Below are 19,754 nucleotides of genomic sequence, written 5' to 3'. Positions count from 1 at the left end.
AAAATGTAATGGCTTGTGATGTATGGGAGATCAGACTAGTTGGTCCAATAGTCCTTTTTAGCTATACACTATAAAATAGTTCCTTGCTTTTTAGCATCTGTAAGGTCTGAAGACCCAGGGGCAAATCGTGTTCTCTCTTCTATCCTTGAACTCTTTGAATCTATGAAATGGGTCTTACCCTTTCCAGCATTGTACTCAACCTGCCAAGACAACCAGATATTCCACAGCACTGATTTGTGACTCTCCATTTCTGCCCTTTATGAACAAGCAGCGATAATGGCATGGCTGGGTAGAGCTGAGAACCTTTTGGCCCTTGTTATTAGGTACTCTTAATGTCAGTATTGCTGTCTAGTTTTGTGGTATATTTAAAAGATATGTTTCAAGGAAAAGAGAAACAAGGCAGTGGTTTTAATAATAGTTAAAAATCTTGCCTAAAATACAAAGATTCTATATGTTGTTTTCATAAAGTTATAGCCAGCCACAAAAAAGTCAGAATTCTCCTTAGAACACAGTTACTAGAGAAGCCAAGCCCCATTTCTAGGCATAGTGACTTATTCTCATGACCTCTCTGAGAAGGGCCTATTTATCAGCTCACCACAGCTGGAAAAATGCTAAGTTGCCTTCTGTACATGCTCAGTGTAGTCCCCTTGATGCTCTTCTTAGTAACACAATTGCCAGCTAAGACAATCCTGGTCCATTTTTAAACATGCCTTTTAACCTACAAAGACCCACATATGGGATACAGATTCATAGTGAGGGACACAAGAAAAAGAGTAGTACAAAGAGCTTAAGACGTGAGACCAATTTGTATAGTATAAAAATCAGCCCAATGTGACATCTCTACGTTTGTGATGTTAAAATTACTGAAATAGCAATTATGTGCAAGACAGGTACATTTTAGCTAAATATGAGGGCTGCTTTTAGGGCCCTGTCACATTGTCACATAAGACACTTGGCACATATTTTATTTAGATCATAGTAGGCATTTCTGCAAGCTAAAGCGTGTTCTGAGCAGTCACATGGTAATGCTTACTATGGTCTGGACAGGGCTGGAGCTGGCTGTGCAGGGAACAAACAGCTGGTTGTTGGTCCCAGCCCTGGCACTGCACCAGTGCTGTGAGGATCGCTCATATTATTTCTGTAGAGCATTCCTAATATAGATGAACATATATTACTTAATACCATCTGACGATAAACGTCCTTTGGAAAGTACTAACTTTGCTATAATACAGTGGCATTTAGCGTGTGTTTTACTGCTTGTATATGCATATGTTGGTTTAAGCGCAGTTGACATGTTTTAAATATAATGTGTGACAAGGCCCTTGATGATAGGAGAGAGTTGTGAAGTATATGCCATTTTGGAAGTCTGGTAGTTGCAAGGCAAGCAACTAACATAGCATAGTTGGAGCTAAGGTAACTGTAGTTGTGCAACTGGGTAGTATGTTTTTAAGCACTATTCACCTTGTCTATACTAGTTGCAAAGTCGTATTTAAAAACCAGTAGCTAAAACATGTTAATTAACATATATTCAAACAACTTATTTTCCAAGTCTAGACATCCTCGTGTAAAGAAAACTGTCTTCATTTATCATGAGGGTACTTTAGAATACACTGAAAATTTTGGATGGCGAATGAGAAGTTGAAACCAAACTTTTATTTAACTGATCAGAGTTTTTCTTTTTTTGAAAGTTTGAGAGCAAAGCCGTCAGCTGTTTTATAAATTTGAGGATAAAAAAAATCTAATATTTTTTTCTTCAGATTGATAGTAAAGTCCTTAATATTTCTTATTGATGGTCGTTGTTGAGGAAACTGATACCTTTGTTTTGGTTTGGAACAAATGTGTCCTGATTTAACAGAGATCACCATATGAAAATTGTTAATTGAGTATTCATAGTATAAAACTACATTACCTTGGACAAAATCCCATCAACAGGCTGTAGAACAGTGGTTCCCAACCTTTTTTATACTAGGGTCTGGCAAACACCCTCAAAGAATTTTGGTGGATCAGGTATAGAAGCAATCTAATTGATATAATTAAATTAAATTTTTACACTTGGGGGTGGGTGTTGTGAGGATCGGATCGGGTTGGGGCAGCACAGCCACAGACACCGTGGGACCCTGCAGGGGAGGGAGCTGCACAGGCGGTGGCCTGGGGAGACCCATCTGGGGCTGCCCAGGAAGAAGGGGCTCCACTGCCTTCCCTAGGAGCAAGCAGGGGAGCCACGTCCCTGCCCACTGCCCTGGGCATTTCCCTGCCTGCATCCCCCGGCTCTCAGCTGCAGGCAGTGCTGGGGGGTCCTGCCCGGCCCAGCATGGGCCCCGGGACCTGCTGCATGGGCAGCACCTTGCCAGACATGGCCATGAAGGTGGGAGCAAGCTGGGGTGCATGGAGCTGGCTGCCTCCCTCTTGGGTCTGGCCCACCACCCAGCTTTAAGCTGAACCCGGCAGCCAAGCCTTTGCAGCCCGGTATTGGGCTGCGGCCCGATGGTTGGAAAACTCTGCCATTGAAGACTTCTCAGTTAAATTTTCCCTTGTGACCTCCATGCTCTATTTTGTTTGCTCTTATATTTTGTTTGCCTAAATTGTAACTGATTATAACAAACATGGCTACACATGTATGGAAAATGTAATGTTATGCAAAAACAAATAGCACTGAAGTATCTTGAGATGCATGGCTTCACAAATTTCCATATTGCTTTTAGTATGATTGGGGCATAAACTGTACTAAGTTATATTTTCATTGATCTTTGGAACAAACTTGCAAACATTTTAATCAGCCTTTAATGTGTAAATTTTAATGAAATGTTTTAAATTGAATATTAACTACCATCAGCCATGGAAGAATGGCTGTTTAGATTGTAGGACTAACCTCATGAATTTCAGAATTTTTTGTATTGTACCAAATAGTTTTGAGTGTATTGATTGATTTCAAATTGTGTGGATGTATACAGCACAGCTGTATAGTTCACAGAGGTGTGGGATGAATTATATTCAAGGTAGAGGGTGACTTTTAATCAATAAAATGACAATATTATCTTGTTTAATTTGTCTGATGGCAGTATTAAACATCAAATCAAGCAGTTTATTATGTCAAGGAAGATGAAGTATGGCAGAAATAAAATTCACTTGACACTAGTTTTCTGTATTTCATTGCCGTGACAGGCCATCATGATTGGAGATGATATTGTGAATGATGTAGGAGGTGCCCAGCAGTGCGGCATGAGAGCTCTACAAGTACGGACAGGAAAGTACAGGTCAGTGCACATTATACACCCAATAGTCCATATTGTGATCCTGGAAAGAAGGGACTATAACTGTAGATTATGATTTGTTGTATTAACCTTACTCCCCAAGTACACTGTGCTCCAGTTTTCTTACTGCATGTTAATTTATAAAGAAAAGGACTTGAACCCAATAGAGTTTTAGAACTGTATTATAAAATGAGCACAACAGACATGATCTTTAAGTGGGGGTTTCTATCACTGATGGGTGCACAATTTTGCAATCAACTTATCTGTCTTTTTTCAGTATAACTCTGCTTACAGAGCTGTTGAATATTGCACAGATGGGTGATAGAATTTTCCATGTAAAAAAAAAAAAAAAAAAAAAACCAACCAAAAAAACCAAAAAAAAATTAAACAGAATTGTACTTACAGAAGTGAATGCCAGAGTCTGAAAATCAGGCCAATTGACTAGCTACTGTGTTAGATATAGACACAGATATATCTGTTATAGATATAGATCAGTTTCCAATCATTTATATGACGAAAGTGTAATGTCTATACCTGGCAATTGTATTTAGTTATTTTAAAAAACATATTTTCTACTACACAGATCATGGATATAAGTTGTGTGTGTGAAAGCTAAGTCATCACCAGTATATATACTTGCCTGTATTTCCTTTATTAAATTCTGCCTTATGTGTTGTTTTAAGTGAAAATGTTTGATTGGTTATACAAACCATTTTGCATTTTATGTAAGTAATAGATTTTGGATGTTTCTCACATTCCATCTGTATTACTAGAAGAGAGTGCCCTGTTTGCTCAGCTGAATTAAACCACAGCATACAGTGCAGCAGTAGCCCTTATTATTTTGGGCTGTAGCCTTACCCCAAGGCCAATGAAAATTGAGGAAGGTAATCTCCCCTTGTTCCCCAGACCACAGCTTCATTTTAGTGAGTGCTATAAAAATTTAATGGTCCCTATTCTTCTAGCTCAGGAGTGGGCAGTTTGGGCCTGGAAGCCACTTAGGGAATTTTGATGAGTTGTAATAGGCCAAGTCAGCATCCCCTCTTTCCGCCCCACCGCAACTCACCAAAATTCCCTATGTGGGATGGTGCTTTAGGCAGCGAGCGGTGTTCAGGAGTGAGATGGGCAGGAGAGGTCAGGATCACGGGGTGGGCTTGTGGGACAGCCCCTGCCCTGTGTGGGGAGGGGTGTATGGGGGGTTGGGGAGGCATGTGCACATGCCGCCTGGGTGCTAGGTCCAGGGAGCCAGTTGGGGGTGAGGGGAAGGAGGAGGAGGCAGGGGGTACAGGTATCAGAGCTCACCCAGGCAGTGGAGGGCACAGCTTCTGGTGAGGCTGTCCCCAGCCAGTGTGCACAGCTTCCAACAGGGCTCTCTGTGCCTCTTGCAGCAGCTCCCCTCCCTTCCAGCAGCGGCTCCTCCTCCTGCTCTTGCTGTGCCACTCCAGGAGGGGAGGAAGCTTCAGCCAGTCAGCTCGTGTCCCAGCACATGGGACTCTAACTCCGGGTCCAAGCTGCCTTCCACCGATTCTGCTGGCCAAGTGGGTGGAAAGCAGCCAGGAGCTGGAGCAGGACCCTGTGCTCTGGGGCAGGAACTGCCCAACTGAAGCTCCTGGCTATCTTTCACCCACTTGGCCGCCCATGCTGGGTGTGCAGAGTGAGAGGAAAGCATCTGGGAACTACAGCCAGAGCCCCACATGCTGGGGCAGGAGCCGCCCAGCTGAACCTTCCTCCCAGCCCGGAGTGGCAAAGCAGGAGCAGAAGGAGGAGCCGCCATTGGAGGTGAGGATACTGAGCAGCATTCGCACTGGGAACAGCCCTATTCAAAGCTGTGCATGCTGGCTGGGACTGGCCAGATCTGATCAGCAAGGGAAGATTAATTTATGCCCCCCCTTGCCTCCCCCCACCTTGTGGGCCAGAAGCAATCAGCTGGTGGATCGAATCTAGCCCGTGCGCCATACTTTGCCCGCCCCTGTGCAAGCTGCTGAATTTCTCGTTCAAAACACAGAGAGCCTCCAACTCCAAGTGAGCTAGGTTAGCACTGCGGGATTATTCCTCAGTTAGATAGCTTGGATTTTTATTTTTTTTTATTTTTGGCAAGAAACTCAGTTTGAAGCCTGTAGTACATTTGCTTATTTCGAGTCAATTGCTGGCGGTATAGCCGCATCATTAGAGGGGCCCTTTCCAAATGTCTATCACTCTAGATGTTTGTTTGACACGTCATTGAGGTATCTTGGATATGATCACTGCTGGCTTACCTATCAGTGTACCTGCTTGCTGTGTAATGAAGAAAGGCTTTCTGCAGACTGATCAACTTCAGTTATTTGGCCCTCACTGTATTTTCTTTTGGCTGGCCCACATGCAGTTCTGACTACGCTCTTTCCCTCAGTGTTTGATCCAAGAAGTCCTATCTGATTGCATCTTTATTATGTATTTGTATTCCATATCAACTAGACATACCAGTCACAGACGACTCTACTAGCTGCTGTGAAAATACAACTTCTGTGACTGGAGAGAATTTTCATGTTTAACTGTATGCTTGACTTGGAAATACTGATGCAGCAAGATGAACGAAAAATGGCAGAGATAATTTTGTAGCAGAGAGACAGTCAGGAAGGCAGACAAATAAGTACATTAGCATGTTACTTTTCAAGTCAGTATGTGTCTCTTCTCTGTTTAGCTTGGATTAGTGAAGAACAGGCACAGATGTTTGAAACCAAATTAGGACCTGCTCTCTTGACTCTTGCGGGCAATTAATAGCCAATTTGTGGGAAGGGGTCTTTTAAGGTAGCTGTATAGACAGGTATACAGCTGTACAGGCATTAGTAAATAAAATCACATGATCAACTATCTATCAATTTGAATATATTTCTGTAAATGCTTTCTGCTACTGGATTTATTTATCTGTAATTTTTACAATTCCATTACTTTTCTGTGGGAGTTTTCCAAAGGGTCCTTTTATTGTAACAGTTAATTTTCCAGTAATATTGATAGAGATCACCATGCAGTCCTTCAAAGTCTTGCATACAGGCATCTGTGTGACATTTTTAGGGATACCTGTTCTGAAAGAAGAGCTAAATTAGGACCTACCGCTGAACATCTACAAAGTGCTGAGCAGCTCAAATGCACACAACACCCCACAGGAGGCACTAATCCAGGCTTTTGAAAAGCCTGCAGTGAGAGCGGGAATAGTGTATTTTCACATATCAGACAGGCATTTGCTTTTGTGAAGTATGAACCACATAAATTGTACCTATAATAGAATGCCCAATTGCTCTAGATAGAAAAAGGACCATTTCCCTCTGTTCCTATTTAAATTTCACATTAAAATGTATGTTTTCTGTCATCCAGAATCATATACCATTATATGGCAATGAAATATGGTTATGTCCCTTTCAGAATCAAACACCTGGTGTCATTTCCATTGCTGTGCCTAGCAAGCATCAATAAAAATCATACAATGTCTTCATACAGGAGAACAGAGCTTTGGTTTATGAAGGACTCCCATTTTAATACGCATGGAAAAATACAGTAGGAATTGTGGAACATTGAAAAGAACAAATTTAAATGAATAAAAAATAATAGGTAAAACATAACAGAAGAGCAGATAATTTTGTTACTATCTGAAGGACAAACTCCTAGTGCTGTTTAAAAGTGAATAGTTTGGCATTAGTCAAAGTTTCCTTACCTGCACACACATGCATTTTGCCCAAGGAGCTGTGTGCTACACTCAAGTACCTTTAGATGGCACCATTAGTACACTTACTTCAGTATTTGATGTGACTAACAGCCTCTCCATGGAAGCTAGGGCCAGTTTTGTAAAGTGAGTGTAAAGCATAAATGCTGCATGATTAAGTTATACTGTAGATGCTGGGTGTCATAATAATGGGGTTTCCAGAGATTTCAGATATGAAAATTTTGAAGCTCACCTAATACAAGATAACCCCTTTTGAGTATCTGATAACCCCCATAGGCAGGCAAGGTTCTTTGAATAGATGTGATTTCTTTTATTAGACCAACTAGATAGTTGGAAACAAGTTCTTTGTAAGCTTTTGGGCACAAACACCCTTGTCAGGCACGGGAGATTGCTAGTGTTATGTGTTCTCCAAGGTAGAAAAGAGGCTAATTTACAACAAGCAGGTCTGTGAAAATGCAAATGAGTGGAAGTTTGGAAGACACTGGGTAGAGATAGGAGGGAGGGGGAAAGGGTGGGAAATGTGTGAAGGAATGCAAGTGGCTAGCTAGAAGCAGGTTATCTGGGGCATTGGATGTCAGACAGGTTGTAATGTACCATAAATCCAATGTCTATATTTAAGTCCATGATTTTTTGTATCCAGTAAATTTATAAAGTGAAGTTCATAGGCTCATCTATGAAAGGTGTTTTGTAAACTCCCTTTGAGGATTAATTCTCCCTGTGGCTGATGAAGGGTGTTTGTGCCAGAAAGCTTGCAAGGAACATTTTTCCAGCTATTTAGTTGGTCTAATACAAGATATCACATCTACTCAAGGAACCTTCCCTGCCTATGTCCTTAGACCAGGGGTCGGCAACCACCGGCACGCCTGCCGAGCTCGGCACGCCACGGCCAGCCCTGGCTCTGGGTAGCTGCTGGAGCCCAGTCTGCTCCCAGCAGAGTTTACAGCGTTCCAGCTGCCTGCTGGAAGCAGCCCGGGCTCTGTGGCTGGCAGCAGTTACCCAGAGCTGGGGCCGGTTGCAGTCTGGAGCCCTGGCATCACCTCCATATCGGCGCATGCACCCGCACGTCGGAGCGGGTGGTAGGGGAAAGGTCTGAGGCAGCGCAACTCCGGTATCTCCCCCACTTCTGGCACAGAGACGACAACTGGGCTCTGGAGCCTGACGCAGCTGTTTGTAGCCAGCCTGTGCTCTGGGCAGTTGCAGTGAGTAGGCTGCAAACAGCTGTGCTGGGCTCCACAACTCTGGCATCAGCTCCATGCTGGCGGCGACTGCACACACCTCGGGGCAGACAGCAGGGTAGCGCAGCCCACCCCAAGGTACCTGTGCAGTCACCACCAGCATGGAGCTGATGCTGGAGCTGTGGAGCCCGGCACAGCTGTTTGCAGCCTGCCCACTGCTTGCTGCAGCTGCCCAGAGCACAGGCTGGCTACAAACAGCTGTGCCAGGCTCCAGAGCCCAGTCATTGCCTCTGTGCCAGAAGTGGGGGAGATACGGGGGTTGCGCTGCCTCAGACCCCTCCCCTACCATCCGCTCTGACGCGCAGGTGCACGAGCCAGTACAGAGGTGATGCCGGGGCTCGGGAGCCCGGCACAGCTATTTGCAGCCTCCCGGCACAGGGCAGCAGGGCTGGGGGGCAGGGGCTTTGGGTGGGGGACAAGGAGCACAAGCAGGGTATCCTGCCATGTACCCCCTGCCCTCATTTTGTTTTTCTGGCATGCCGGCACTCCGGCACCTTCCAAGGTAGGCATTGTGGGGGTTTTCGCCACTCCAACCAAAAAACGTTGCCTACCCCTGACTTAGATCAACACAGCTACAACCAACAACCCTAATAACCCCTGTTACATCTATGATCTGTGTACCAGAAGGCTAGTAGTGGCCAACAGCAAAATATAGGATGAGTTAGGCTGTAAGATTTGTGTTCCTCAGTATACCAATAAATGAGAGGCATTTTAGACATGAATTGTTCCAAGGAGGTTTCCCAACACAATAGCAGATAATGGGAATTAAACTGTTCATACAAGTTGTCTTATGTATGAAAGTTTAGGTATGCTGAAGTGGTTCTCTCTTACCCCCTATTTCCTGTTGTAGCTCTGATGATGTATGTTTACCTTGGAGTTCCAGCAAAATTCTTTTGGTATGAATACATTTATTTCAAAAGCATCGGTCTGATTTACCTCCTGCTGGACTCTGAAATCTGTAGTCAGTAACATGTTTAACCTTGGAAGCCAGGAGTTGCCAGCTGTAACCAAGAATGGAAGAGGAATCGAGGTTACTGCTGTCCACCTTTTCAAACTTACAAACTACTTTTATAGTTTTCTATAAGCTTTAGTGGATAGTAACGACTACAGGACCTTTAGCTGCCTTATGAGGCTAAGAAGCCATTTCCCCGCTACCCTGAAAAACTCGGTATTTGAACACCCTGTTTATTAAATCATGTACCTGAAAGTTTCATTATTTAATAAAAATAGTCAGTTATTTCACCTCAGGGCAAAATGCCATAATGGGGACAAGAGCCTGAGTTTTGAACTGATATATCACACTAGTTGCACACTGTGCTCTGTTATTCAGTCACCATGTTAATGGAGGAAGCCTTATATTCATGAAGTTTCTGGCTAATTATATATGTGGGCATTTTATATGCGGGCAGCAAGAAGTATGGGCTGGATGTAGTGGAGCTTTGGCCTGTCACCCATATTGCTGGAGACTGGGGCATCTCCACAGGATTGCATGTTAGGAGTTGGGGGAGCAAAATGACACTGTTTGGATTTTCACAGTGTAGAAGGTGGGTGGTGTATTACTGACTCTGACCCTTCATAACAGGCCTTATGAGCACCTGGGTGGACTTTTTATAGCTAGCATTTTATGGGGAATGTGTTTGCAAATTAGTAAGGAACACATGCTCATTTTCCTGCACAGGGGACGCATCTACACATGTGCTCAACTGTGCAGTAACCGCTGGCACTGCATAGTCCCAGCACCACCTGGGTTGCTTTTGACCCTATTGCGCAGTAGCTGTGGCATCATGGTTCATCCCCCACCAACTCTACGTCGCTGTAGCAATGAGCTATGTTGCTGTAGCTTGCCGCTACAGTGACATAGCGTCTCACGTTGACATGCCTGAGGTGTGTGCTAGTTCCACTTACAGCTGATTGGCTGAGACATCAGACCAATATTTTCAAAATAACAATTGATTCTGCAGTTCTTTGTTTATTATCCTGATTCATTTCTTGTCATTTGAGAATTAGAATAGAGCCAAAAGCTTACACAAACATTTCAGACTGTCTCCCCATAAAATCAGAAGCAAATTGCTAATGTAGCAACATGTCAAATGTACAGGTAATTCTTGGCAGAGCCAGGGAATTTCTTGCTTACTTTTTGTGTATATTTATTGCTTTATAAATAGTGGGCTATGGTGAATAGTGAACTACCTGCAAAGATCATGCAGAATGTGCCCTGTCTTCCAGCTTTTCTTATGTACTGGAACATCATAAAAGTTTAACACTTTTGCAGAAAGCTGGATGAGAATTTCAGTCCAGTAATTTTGCACTGTGATGGAATGAAATCTTCAGGCAGGCTACAGTAAATGGCATCAGTGGGGGAACTGGCCAAGACAGTACACAAAGACCAGGTTATTGTATCATTTTGCTAGGTTTTTGTATCATTCTTAAAGTTTCTTTTGGCATTCATTTTTCTACACACCAGCAGGCTGGAAACAGGAAAGACTGATATGGTGTTTCCTAAATGCAACATAGAACTATTCTTTTATACCCTGGAAACCAAATAAACAGGGTGTATGGGATGGACCTTGCATGACAACTGACTTAAACTTTCCCCAAGTAACATCCAAGAGTAGCAAAAAATCTTTACTGCAAGAGTAACTGGCAGTTACACTGTCCATGGAGGCCTGGTATCAATAGCCATTTTGGGGAGTCCATGATCTGGCAGTACAGCTTCATGCCGGGCAGCACCTGCCCACTCAGTTCTTTCATGATCATCGCTCCTGAACAAATTCAGCTTTGTAGTATTAAATAAATCTTCCAGTGAGTGGATTGTACTAGCTTCCTCTCTTTCAAAACACTCCCCTCTTTGAATGTCCAACCATTTTCAATTTTGGAAGCTATTTATTGCTCCCTACAGGTGCAGGTCATTAAAACAATGGAAAGATAAAGTTTTATGGGTCTGGACAATAGAAAATGCATGTGATTACCTGAGAACTGTGTGTGATGTTGCAACAACGTGGAGCCCAGTCTTTCTTGCCATTATGAATAAGGCATTTCACTGGGACTCAGGAGACCTGGGTTCTATTTCCAGTTCTGTCACTGGCCTACTAGGTGTTTTTAGGCATATTACTTTGTCTCTCTGTGCCTCAGTTTCTCTACCTACAAAATGGAGATACTAATATTGACCTTCTAAATAAAGTATTTTTGAGATCTACTGATGATCAGCACCATATACATTTAATAACAGTAATAATAAACACAAAAGAGTCGTCCAGACTTCTAGGTTATTAATGAGCCATGGCAGTAGGTGGCTTAGAGGGGTCCAGAGCAGGCTTCCTGCTCTAATCATAAGCTGTCTCAAGATAGGAAGCCTGAAAAGAGTGTTGGGATGTATGCTTAGAGCCTTCATAAGCCAACTACAACACCTAATTGCTGGACTTGAGCATGGAGGAACATGAGCTAGTGGGCACAGCTTGATTCTCCATTCTCAACTGTACTCCCAAACTCAGCAAAAAGACTGTATAGACATGTACTCAATCCTCATATAAGGCTTGTTCCAAGCTTTGCTGAAGTCTGTGAGAAGACCCCCATTGGGAAGACATTTGCTAAAATATGATTGTGTTAAAATGCTTCTACAGACACAGTCACTGTAGTTGTAACATGTTAACTGTTTGAAGCAAGTCCTAAGGGAGAGAACAGAATGTGTCTGACATGCATTAAAAATGTGCCTAGTAGTAACTTTGAGAAGACCTGATGAAGAATTGAAAGCCTGCAGTGCTAGGTGCTGTACATGTCAATTAGTACAAAGAGGCAGCTTGGCTCTGAAGAGATTACAGTTCACAGATGTGATGGAAGACACAGAAGGTGAAAACAGGTAAGCAGGGAATGGAAAGGTAGCGGTGAAACGATTGTCTTTGGCCTTGTCATAGCTATCAGTCCCTTGACAAACAACAGCTCTTTTGGGCAACAGCTAGTTATTTGATTGGCAATGCCTTGATTTTTCCATGACTGTTATTTGATTAGTGCTGTTCCTCTGTTGTATAATGTCATGTACACTTCCCATTTAATAAGCTGTCAGATTTCAAGGATGTATTAAATGGACCAATTTGAATCTTGCAAATGAAAATGAAGCAGAAGACCTGCCCAGTCTTGGATACAAAATTCTTCCCTCCCAAACAGTCAGGAAACATTTAAGAATGAAGACAGTGGTTTTAAAGGTTTCCATTTCACTTGTGAAGCAGCCTCATAATGGGTTTAGAGAAGCAAAGGTGGCTCAGTGGCCACTCTGAAGGAAACAGTCACTTGAAGGACAGGGGAATGCTGGGTCTAAGACAAGCTTGGATGCATGGAATTAGATTGCTTGGAAACCAGCTGTTCTGAAAAGCACCCTAGCCACAAAGACCATTTTGTTTTTCTTCTATTTTGTTGCTGTTCTCTGTCCCACCCAAATGTGTCTGTGTAGTATAAGCTCTTTTGGGCAACAGCTAGTTATTTGATTGGCACTGTTCCTTTATTGTACAGTGCTGTGTACATTTGTGCAACTGCATGAATAATAATAGAGCCCTTTGGCAACTTCAGATTGCAGACCATGTTGTCATACTAGTTTATATTTCTCACCTCCCCACAGATGCATAATTCATGACATGATGGGAATTCTAATGGGGGCTGAAATGTAAATGTGCAAAAAACAGGCATTTTGTGCAGTGCTCTCTAAAGTTTCTCATGGAGCGTGTTCATCCCACAGCACAATACCCTCTGTAGAAAAAGAGACCAACTGCAGCTCCAAAGGATCAGCTAGTCCAAGTGACTCACGGAGCAGCCTGTCAGCCTCCTTGTGAATGGGCTAACTTGTAACTGCCGCCAGAACACCAGTCTTTCCCCCTTGTGTGAGTTTTCCTTGTTCTGTCTTATGAGACACTATAGGAAACAGGCCCTGCTTATTTTATTTTTGAATAGCTTTTTCTTAGTGGTAGTGTAACGTTGCAATAGGAAAAATACCACAGCAAAATAGTCATGACACTTAATAAAACATTACAGTATTTCTCAACGCTTGTCATTTGCAGTGTGCCACAAATATTAGTGAGTTCAACTTTTGACAGGAATGATGAATGTCATTACCAATAGCTAAATATTTTGTTTCCGTAAAAATGCTAATGAGTATGTTGAGACGCGCTGCAGAAATGGTAGGGCTGAGACAGCTGCACAGTTGTGGTTTCACTAGAGATTTCCTTTTTCAAAACTCAGGTTCCTCTTCTCTGTGTTTTTCTCCCCCTTAGCTAAATGTCATTCTGGGTCGCTGTTCTGGTAGAGCTTTCAGTGAGCAGCATAGGAAGGGAGGGGCATGAATTAGACTTGGATCATCAGATAGAGCTGAAGCAAAGTATCTATTTCCAAACAAAGAAAACTTCATCATTGGTGGAACACCACTAAAATGAGCAACTGAATGCCTGAAACTGTAACCTTTCTCCTGGCTTAAGCTCTTACTATTATCATTTATCTACATTGAGATGATACCTAGGAGCACCAGTCATGATCAGAGTCAAAAGATAGTCTCTTGCCCCAAGAAGTTTACAGTCTGAATAAAGCTCTTGCAACCTACCCAAAGTAATAGTGGTGGCTGTTTCAGTTGCCTGCTGACAATGTATTTTTCTTCCGACTGTGAGCAGATGGTAAAATGGTTGTAGACAATTCAGAGAAGCTTATGTCTTGTGACTGGATTTATACTTAATGTGTATCCTAAGCATTTATTACATCTGGGATTCAAACAAGGATCCTAAGTTTTCATAAAGAGCTTCTTTTTCAGGTGGCCCTAAAATGTATTTCTATACCTGAAGGATGGCTATAAGGAGGATGGTGATACACTACACTGTGGCTGCAAGGGACTGGACAACCATCTGAAAGTGCAGCAAGGGAGCTTCAGGTTAGGAAGAACTCAAGCGTTGCAACAGACTACCGAAAGAGGTAGTGGGTTCTCCATTCTTGGAAATGTTTAAGTGCAGGTTGGACCAATACTTGGATGAGATGGTTTAGACAAAGCTAGGTGGGTAGGGAGCAGGTGGTAGGACCGGATGACCTGAGGTCACCTCCAGCCCTACTTTTCTATGATCCTGTGATCTAGTCAGCCAGTAAGGTCTATGCCAGTGGTTCTCAAACTGTGGTCTGTGAGCCCATTGGAAGTGTTCTGTTTTGGCCCACACTCTGACAAGACATTTAATTATTTGATGTAGTTTTCTACCACGTACATTTTCTGCAAATGTTGGGGTCAAAATGTACCAAAATAAACTGGATTTGGTACCAGTGTCATAACTAAACTTTCACCAGTTCAGACCAAAACTGACATGTTGTTTTCAGTGAAGCAGAAATACCCATCTCTCAATAGAAGCTAAGTTAGGAATTTTACAACCGATGACTTCATTTTCATTTACATCTCCTTTATAGTGTTTTCTGTTAAAACTTTGATGATTAGAGTGCATGAATTCTGGATAATGGCCTTGTCCCCAAAATTTTGAGGATCCATGAGCTAGGCTAAAATGGAAACCACTTGCCTTTTCTACGTATGGGTGTAGTATGGCAGTCTAGATAGGAAGCCTAGTATTCCAGCGTGTCTTTCCATGTAATTCCAGCAAATTACAAATTTTGGGTGCCTAGATTAGCATTTGGCTTGCACAGATGTTGGCCTGATTAGACACAGAGTTTCTAGTTCTGTAACATAACGAAGCACTATTTAACTGCTGAGCACGTGAATAAGATACTCTGGAAATGATTACTGATTGACCTTTCATGAGGAGGGTTGAGGGAAAGGTAATAAGGGAAGAGGAATGTTCACATTAAAAAAGTCTCTACAGGGTCTGACTTCAAAACACTTCACATGCTTTCAAAGAAGTTAAACACTTAACCATACAAATTACCAAACTGAAAAATTAATAACCTACAAGTTCTAGTTTGTAGGTCTGCTGTACTTACCTTAAGGTTATGACAACTTCATGCATGAATATTTGTTTTGTTTGCCATGGCAAGAATAACAGAATTATGTGAGACATGGGGTTTGTTTGAGGACCGGCGTTCTCCCACCCACACATCTCCCTCAGTTCGGTGTAACATACTTGGTCAGAATTTATGGTAATACTCTGCAGCTGACACTCTTATCTGTGACTCATGTTCACATGGTGCTCTGTAACAATTACAATTATTAGTCGTTGTGGTTTCCAGTGCTTGTCAGCAACTGTGTTTGGTTTTACCTCAACCCTTGTCATCTGTAATTTGCCAAAACCTTAGCTAATTGAGACTTCAGGGCCAGTGCTTTTGAACGAGTTCTGCATGCTGCACAGAGATGGGCATCATTTTTAAAGCTAAGTCATTTGCTTCCTTGAAAAGGACCATTAGGTTGACCAGAAACAAAACAGAGGTTCCAATGGGCTAGACATTGTAACACATTACACACATAGTTAGACATTATAACTGCTTACAAATTGTCTCATTTTTAGAAATTACTTTTTTTTTTCTTCTTACACTGCCTCTGTGTTTCTTTAAAGGGAGACATGTTCTAGACAGTTAGGCCTTGAGGTAGATCTCATATGCATTTGAATAGTGGTCCCAGTTTGTAGTTGTACGGCTACATTGAAATTATTTTTAGTGAAAGCTGTGTTCAGCCATGGAACTGCCCCCTGAATATACACATAAGGTTATGTGGCTAACTTATATTTCCCAAAGTTATCTGAAGCTGAAGTCTTAGGGGACTTGAGTTGTACCTTTCTCAGCTAAACAGACTTGGAGGAAATTAATTAAACCAAGGTTCTTATATGTTCTTCTCCTTATTCTAGTGGAGCAAAGACTTCCTGTGCCTGAAGAATGGTGATTGCACTTGAAAGCTTGCCGAGAACTTTTTCTAACTACTCAGTTAGTCTAATAAAAGATATCACATCTACTCAAAGAACCTTTCCTGCCTTATTCTAGTGGATACTTTCATGGCACAGCTACTTTTATGTCAAGGTGTTAGTGCTGCATTTAAACCTAAATGAAGACTCATCAGTTCTTGTCTGTTTAGCATCTCCCACCCGCATCCAACACACGCGCGCACACACACACACGCACACACACACACACACTCACACTTTTTAACAGGTGTATAAAACAGTATGAAAAATGTAACTGAAACACATTGCTTCAGTATTAGAGACAGGAGATTACTCAAAAATAGAAACAAAGAACCTGCAATTTAGGAAGTAGAGAAATGTACTATTAATATGATGTAATTAATATTAATTACTGTTAATAATAGATTATTTATATATATTGCATCATATGTTTGAAGCAAAACTTATGCACCAACAGCCAGACCCTCTTCCACCTGAAGTCTCTAATTACTATCCTATTCCACCCTGCTTAAATCTCTCTAAAACCATTAACATGTCTATTTTTGTAACTCCCCTTCACCTGAGCCTTAGGACTAAGTCACAAACAGAAGCAAGAAGGAGAAGAATCTATCCACTTTTTGTGGTGTTTCAGGAACACAGTAAGAATAGGACTATGTTTTTATACCAAGGGTTGGCACCCTACAGCCTTTGTGCCAAATCTGGCCCATGGAGTTGTGGGGCCTTGGCAGCATTTCGCAGTGAAGGGTCTTGTCCACCCCACACCACACTGCACTGCGCCATGGCCAGGCAGGAAGGGACTTTCCAACACTGGGGTGAGGCAGCAGGGAAGAAGCGGTGACAGTGACTGGGCCCTGGATCTGGCCTGCCTCTGGATAACATTGCTGACCTCTATTTTAGTTGCCTATTCAGCAGGATAGGATTGGGCCCAACGTAATTTTCCCAACAGCCCGGCAAATGAAGAAACTAAGTATTATTATTTTAGAGAGAAGGAAACTGAAGTAGGGAGTGACTTTTACTTTCACACATCTGTTTGGTGGTAAAAGAGGGGTCTAAATCTAACAAATCGTGCAAGATCTTGGTGGCCTTTAGCGTTTCTTAGCCCCAAGCCCATACTTCATGTTGCAGACTAAATGGTCTGGTCCCTGTGCTCCAAACCTAGCTTTCTGGGAACCTGCCAGTTTCCAGTTTTTATCCAAGGAGAGGGGTTTTTCATGGTGTAAATTTCCAGAGGGCTGCATCGAGCATAATGGAGCCAGCAGAGGACTCTGAATCAAATCCAACCCCTTATTTTGGATTTACAATTGCAGTTTATAGGAAGTGGGAATTTGAAGTGTTTCCCTTCACTGTGTGAAATGTCAGAGTGCTTCGCTGAGCAAAGCAGCTGCAGCCTTCTTTAAAAGAGTCTCCTGTGCTGTGGAGCACTGTAACCTGCTACAAAGTGCAGCTTTGTTTGAACTCTGACAGACATTTGTAGTTAAATAACATTAACTGTTCAGCTGAGCCATTGGCTGCCTGACACCAAAATCAGACCTAAAAATAGGAGAATGTCTGACCTCGGAGTGAAGAGTTTTCACTTGTAACCCAACCTGGCATCCACTCAAGATGACATCATCTGGAGGGGAAGTTGGAAAAGCTTTCAAAATGTTGCTTTTTGTGAAGGGATTTTAAACAGTGGTGTCAACTGATAATCATGCAGCATGTTTGCAAGAATCATGAATCAAGGAAGGAAGGAAGGAGGGAGGGGATGCGGGAGAGAAAGCCAAAGATGGACACGGAGGTTCCAGTAACTTGTTACAGGAAACTCCTTTATTCATGTTTTACAGGGAAGTAATTGAACAAGAAGGCCCCAATTCAGGTCCTGTATAATGTTCCCAGCATGCAAAAGCTGTCCTATATGGGCAACTACAGGTTTCTTTAGTGCCTGGGATGCTTTGTCTGGAATAGAGCTAATGTTACTCATTCTTCACCATCTTCCTTATTAGCACAGGCAAGGCAGTACTGCAGTACAAGAGCAGTGCTGCACACTGGTGCCACCTGCACATTGTGACAGTCTTGGATAGCATTACAAGTCAGTGCAACTTTGAGCCTCTCCAGTATGACATGGACCATCTCAGCCCTTGGCTGCTCTGGGACCAAGAGAACACAGTAATGGCTAAAACAGGGGTGAGCAAAATGCAGCACACGGGCCGGATTTGGCCCACCAGGCTGTTCTATCCGGCCTGTGGGGCCCCTAAGAAATTTTAAAATTAGCAAAACCTAAAGGATGCACAGCCTAAGAACACAGAATGCCCAGTCCTAAACTTGTTTAAGAACTGCCCTCTCTTTGTAAACAGAAAATAAGAGCTGGTTGAATCAAATGCTGGTTTTGATTGTTGGTCATTTCAAAGACAGAGGCGTGAAGGGTGTTTCCTCCTAGAATATTTGAATAGCAAGAGTTGCATACAATGTTTGATTGAAAGTTGGCTGCTTCACTTCTCAAGCTTTTCCTTTGGTTTTGCTGTGCAGTTCCCACTTCCAGACTTTCACTTTGAGTTTCTGGGTTTGAGCAAATGCCAAATGTCAAAATGAAACTGTCAAAACTTCCATGTTTGACCTGGTTTTGTGTTAAAACAACCACTTTAAGCTGACCTATGTAATAAATATAGGGAGAAATTCTTTATTCACAAGTGCATTGTCAGATTTTTTTCTTTTAGCTGTTGCTCCCTGATACTTTTTTATAAAGACAATATAACATGAATAATTGTGTGAAAGTCAGGAACCTAAACCTTAACAGCTGGAATAAATTTAGTGTAATGCAGCAATGTATGCCAATTCTGGCATAGGTCAGCTGCTCAATTACAGACCCCTAGTTTCATGGAGCATTAATAGAACTGACATGAATGAATGAAGTTTATACCATAGATGAGCTGGGTTTCATTCCTATGGACATCTCTTATTTCCCCCTGTTGTTTCTATGTTGTCACGGACATTCTGTTTCCCTGTCATCTCACTTTCACATTTTTTCAAATGGCCTGTAAATGTGAGTTCACCTTTAATAAACCAGCCAGGCTCATGCATCATGCAGTCCCTCTCCTGGAACTATTGGCATGACTGAATGCTCCTTTGTTCAACAGTCCTTCATGCTGGTACTTCATGAAACAATTCCTTAAGCACATCACATCCAAAAAATTCTGTTAAAAAGAATATTCAGGTTGCAAAGCCAAGTACTCCAAAGCTTCCTGGCCACCTGGAACCAGTTCTCTTTCGACTTTCCCTCTGATGCAGTCTTTAATTTCAAAATCAGGTTCCATTTCTTTGCCCAAAATCCCTGCTTCATTCAGTGCACAGAACAGGCCATACTGTCCAAGTGAGTAGCTATTTGATAGGCCTTTTTACTGCATCATTCCATTTCTGGCCCCATGCTTTGTTTACAAAGAACCATTCAGAGCCTCCCCCGAATGCAGAAATATTCATTTCCTTGTGGATTTTTTTATGGTGCCCTCTTCGAAGTAGCATCGTTCTTTGCAAACCCAAATACATTTATTCTCACAACGCTTTGAGAGATGATGGGATTTCGTTCTCTTCATTGGACATACAGGGAGCTGAGGCACTTACATTAAAATCACAGTTGTTAAAAAGTTTGACTTGTTTTGGGCACCCAGTTTGAAAAGCCTAAGGCCCAATTTCTTCTGAGTGGGTGGTACAAGTAAGGTGCCATATGATCAAAACACAGGTCCGACTG

At 42.4% G+C, this 19,754-nt stretch overlaps 1 protein-coding gene across 2 annotated transcripts in view; it reads left to right on the top strand.

The window, feature by feature from the left end:
- The window catches only part of LHPP (phospholysine phosphohistidine inorganic pyrophosphate phosphatase), a 164,749-nt gene that overhangs the window by 49,201 nt on the left and 95,794 nt on the right, over nt 1-19,754 (top strand). The window contains exons 6-7 of one of the 2 annotated variants that reach the window (XM_019482846.2): nt 3,163-3,254; nt 15,980-16,019. In XM_019482846.2, coding sequence (XP_019338391.2) covers nt 3,163-3,254; nt 15,980-16,004 — 117 coding nt within the window. In that variant the 3' untranslated portion in view covers nt 16,005-16,019. Of the gene's footprint in view, nt 1-3,162; nt 3,255-15,979; nt 16,020-19,754 lie in introns of those variants that run through there. The other variant, XM_014611391.3, reaches the window with a different exon arrangement.

The sequence above is a fragment of the Alligator mississippiensis genome, chromosome 6 (assembly GCF_030867095.1).
Source record: "Alligator mississippiensis isolate rAllMis1 chromosome 6, rAllMis1, whole genome shotgun sequence".
NCBI lineage: Eukaryota > Metazoa > Chordata > Crocodylia > Alligatoridae > Alligator > Alligator mississippiensis.
Note: the sequence above shows the minus strand (reverse complement) of the source record. Positions and strands in the feature narration are given on the sequence as shown.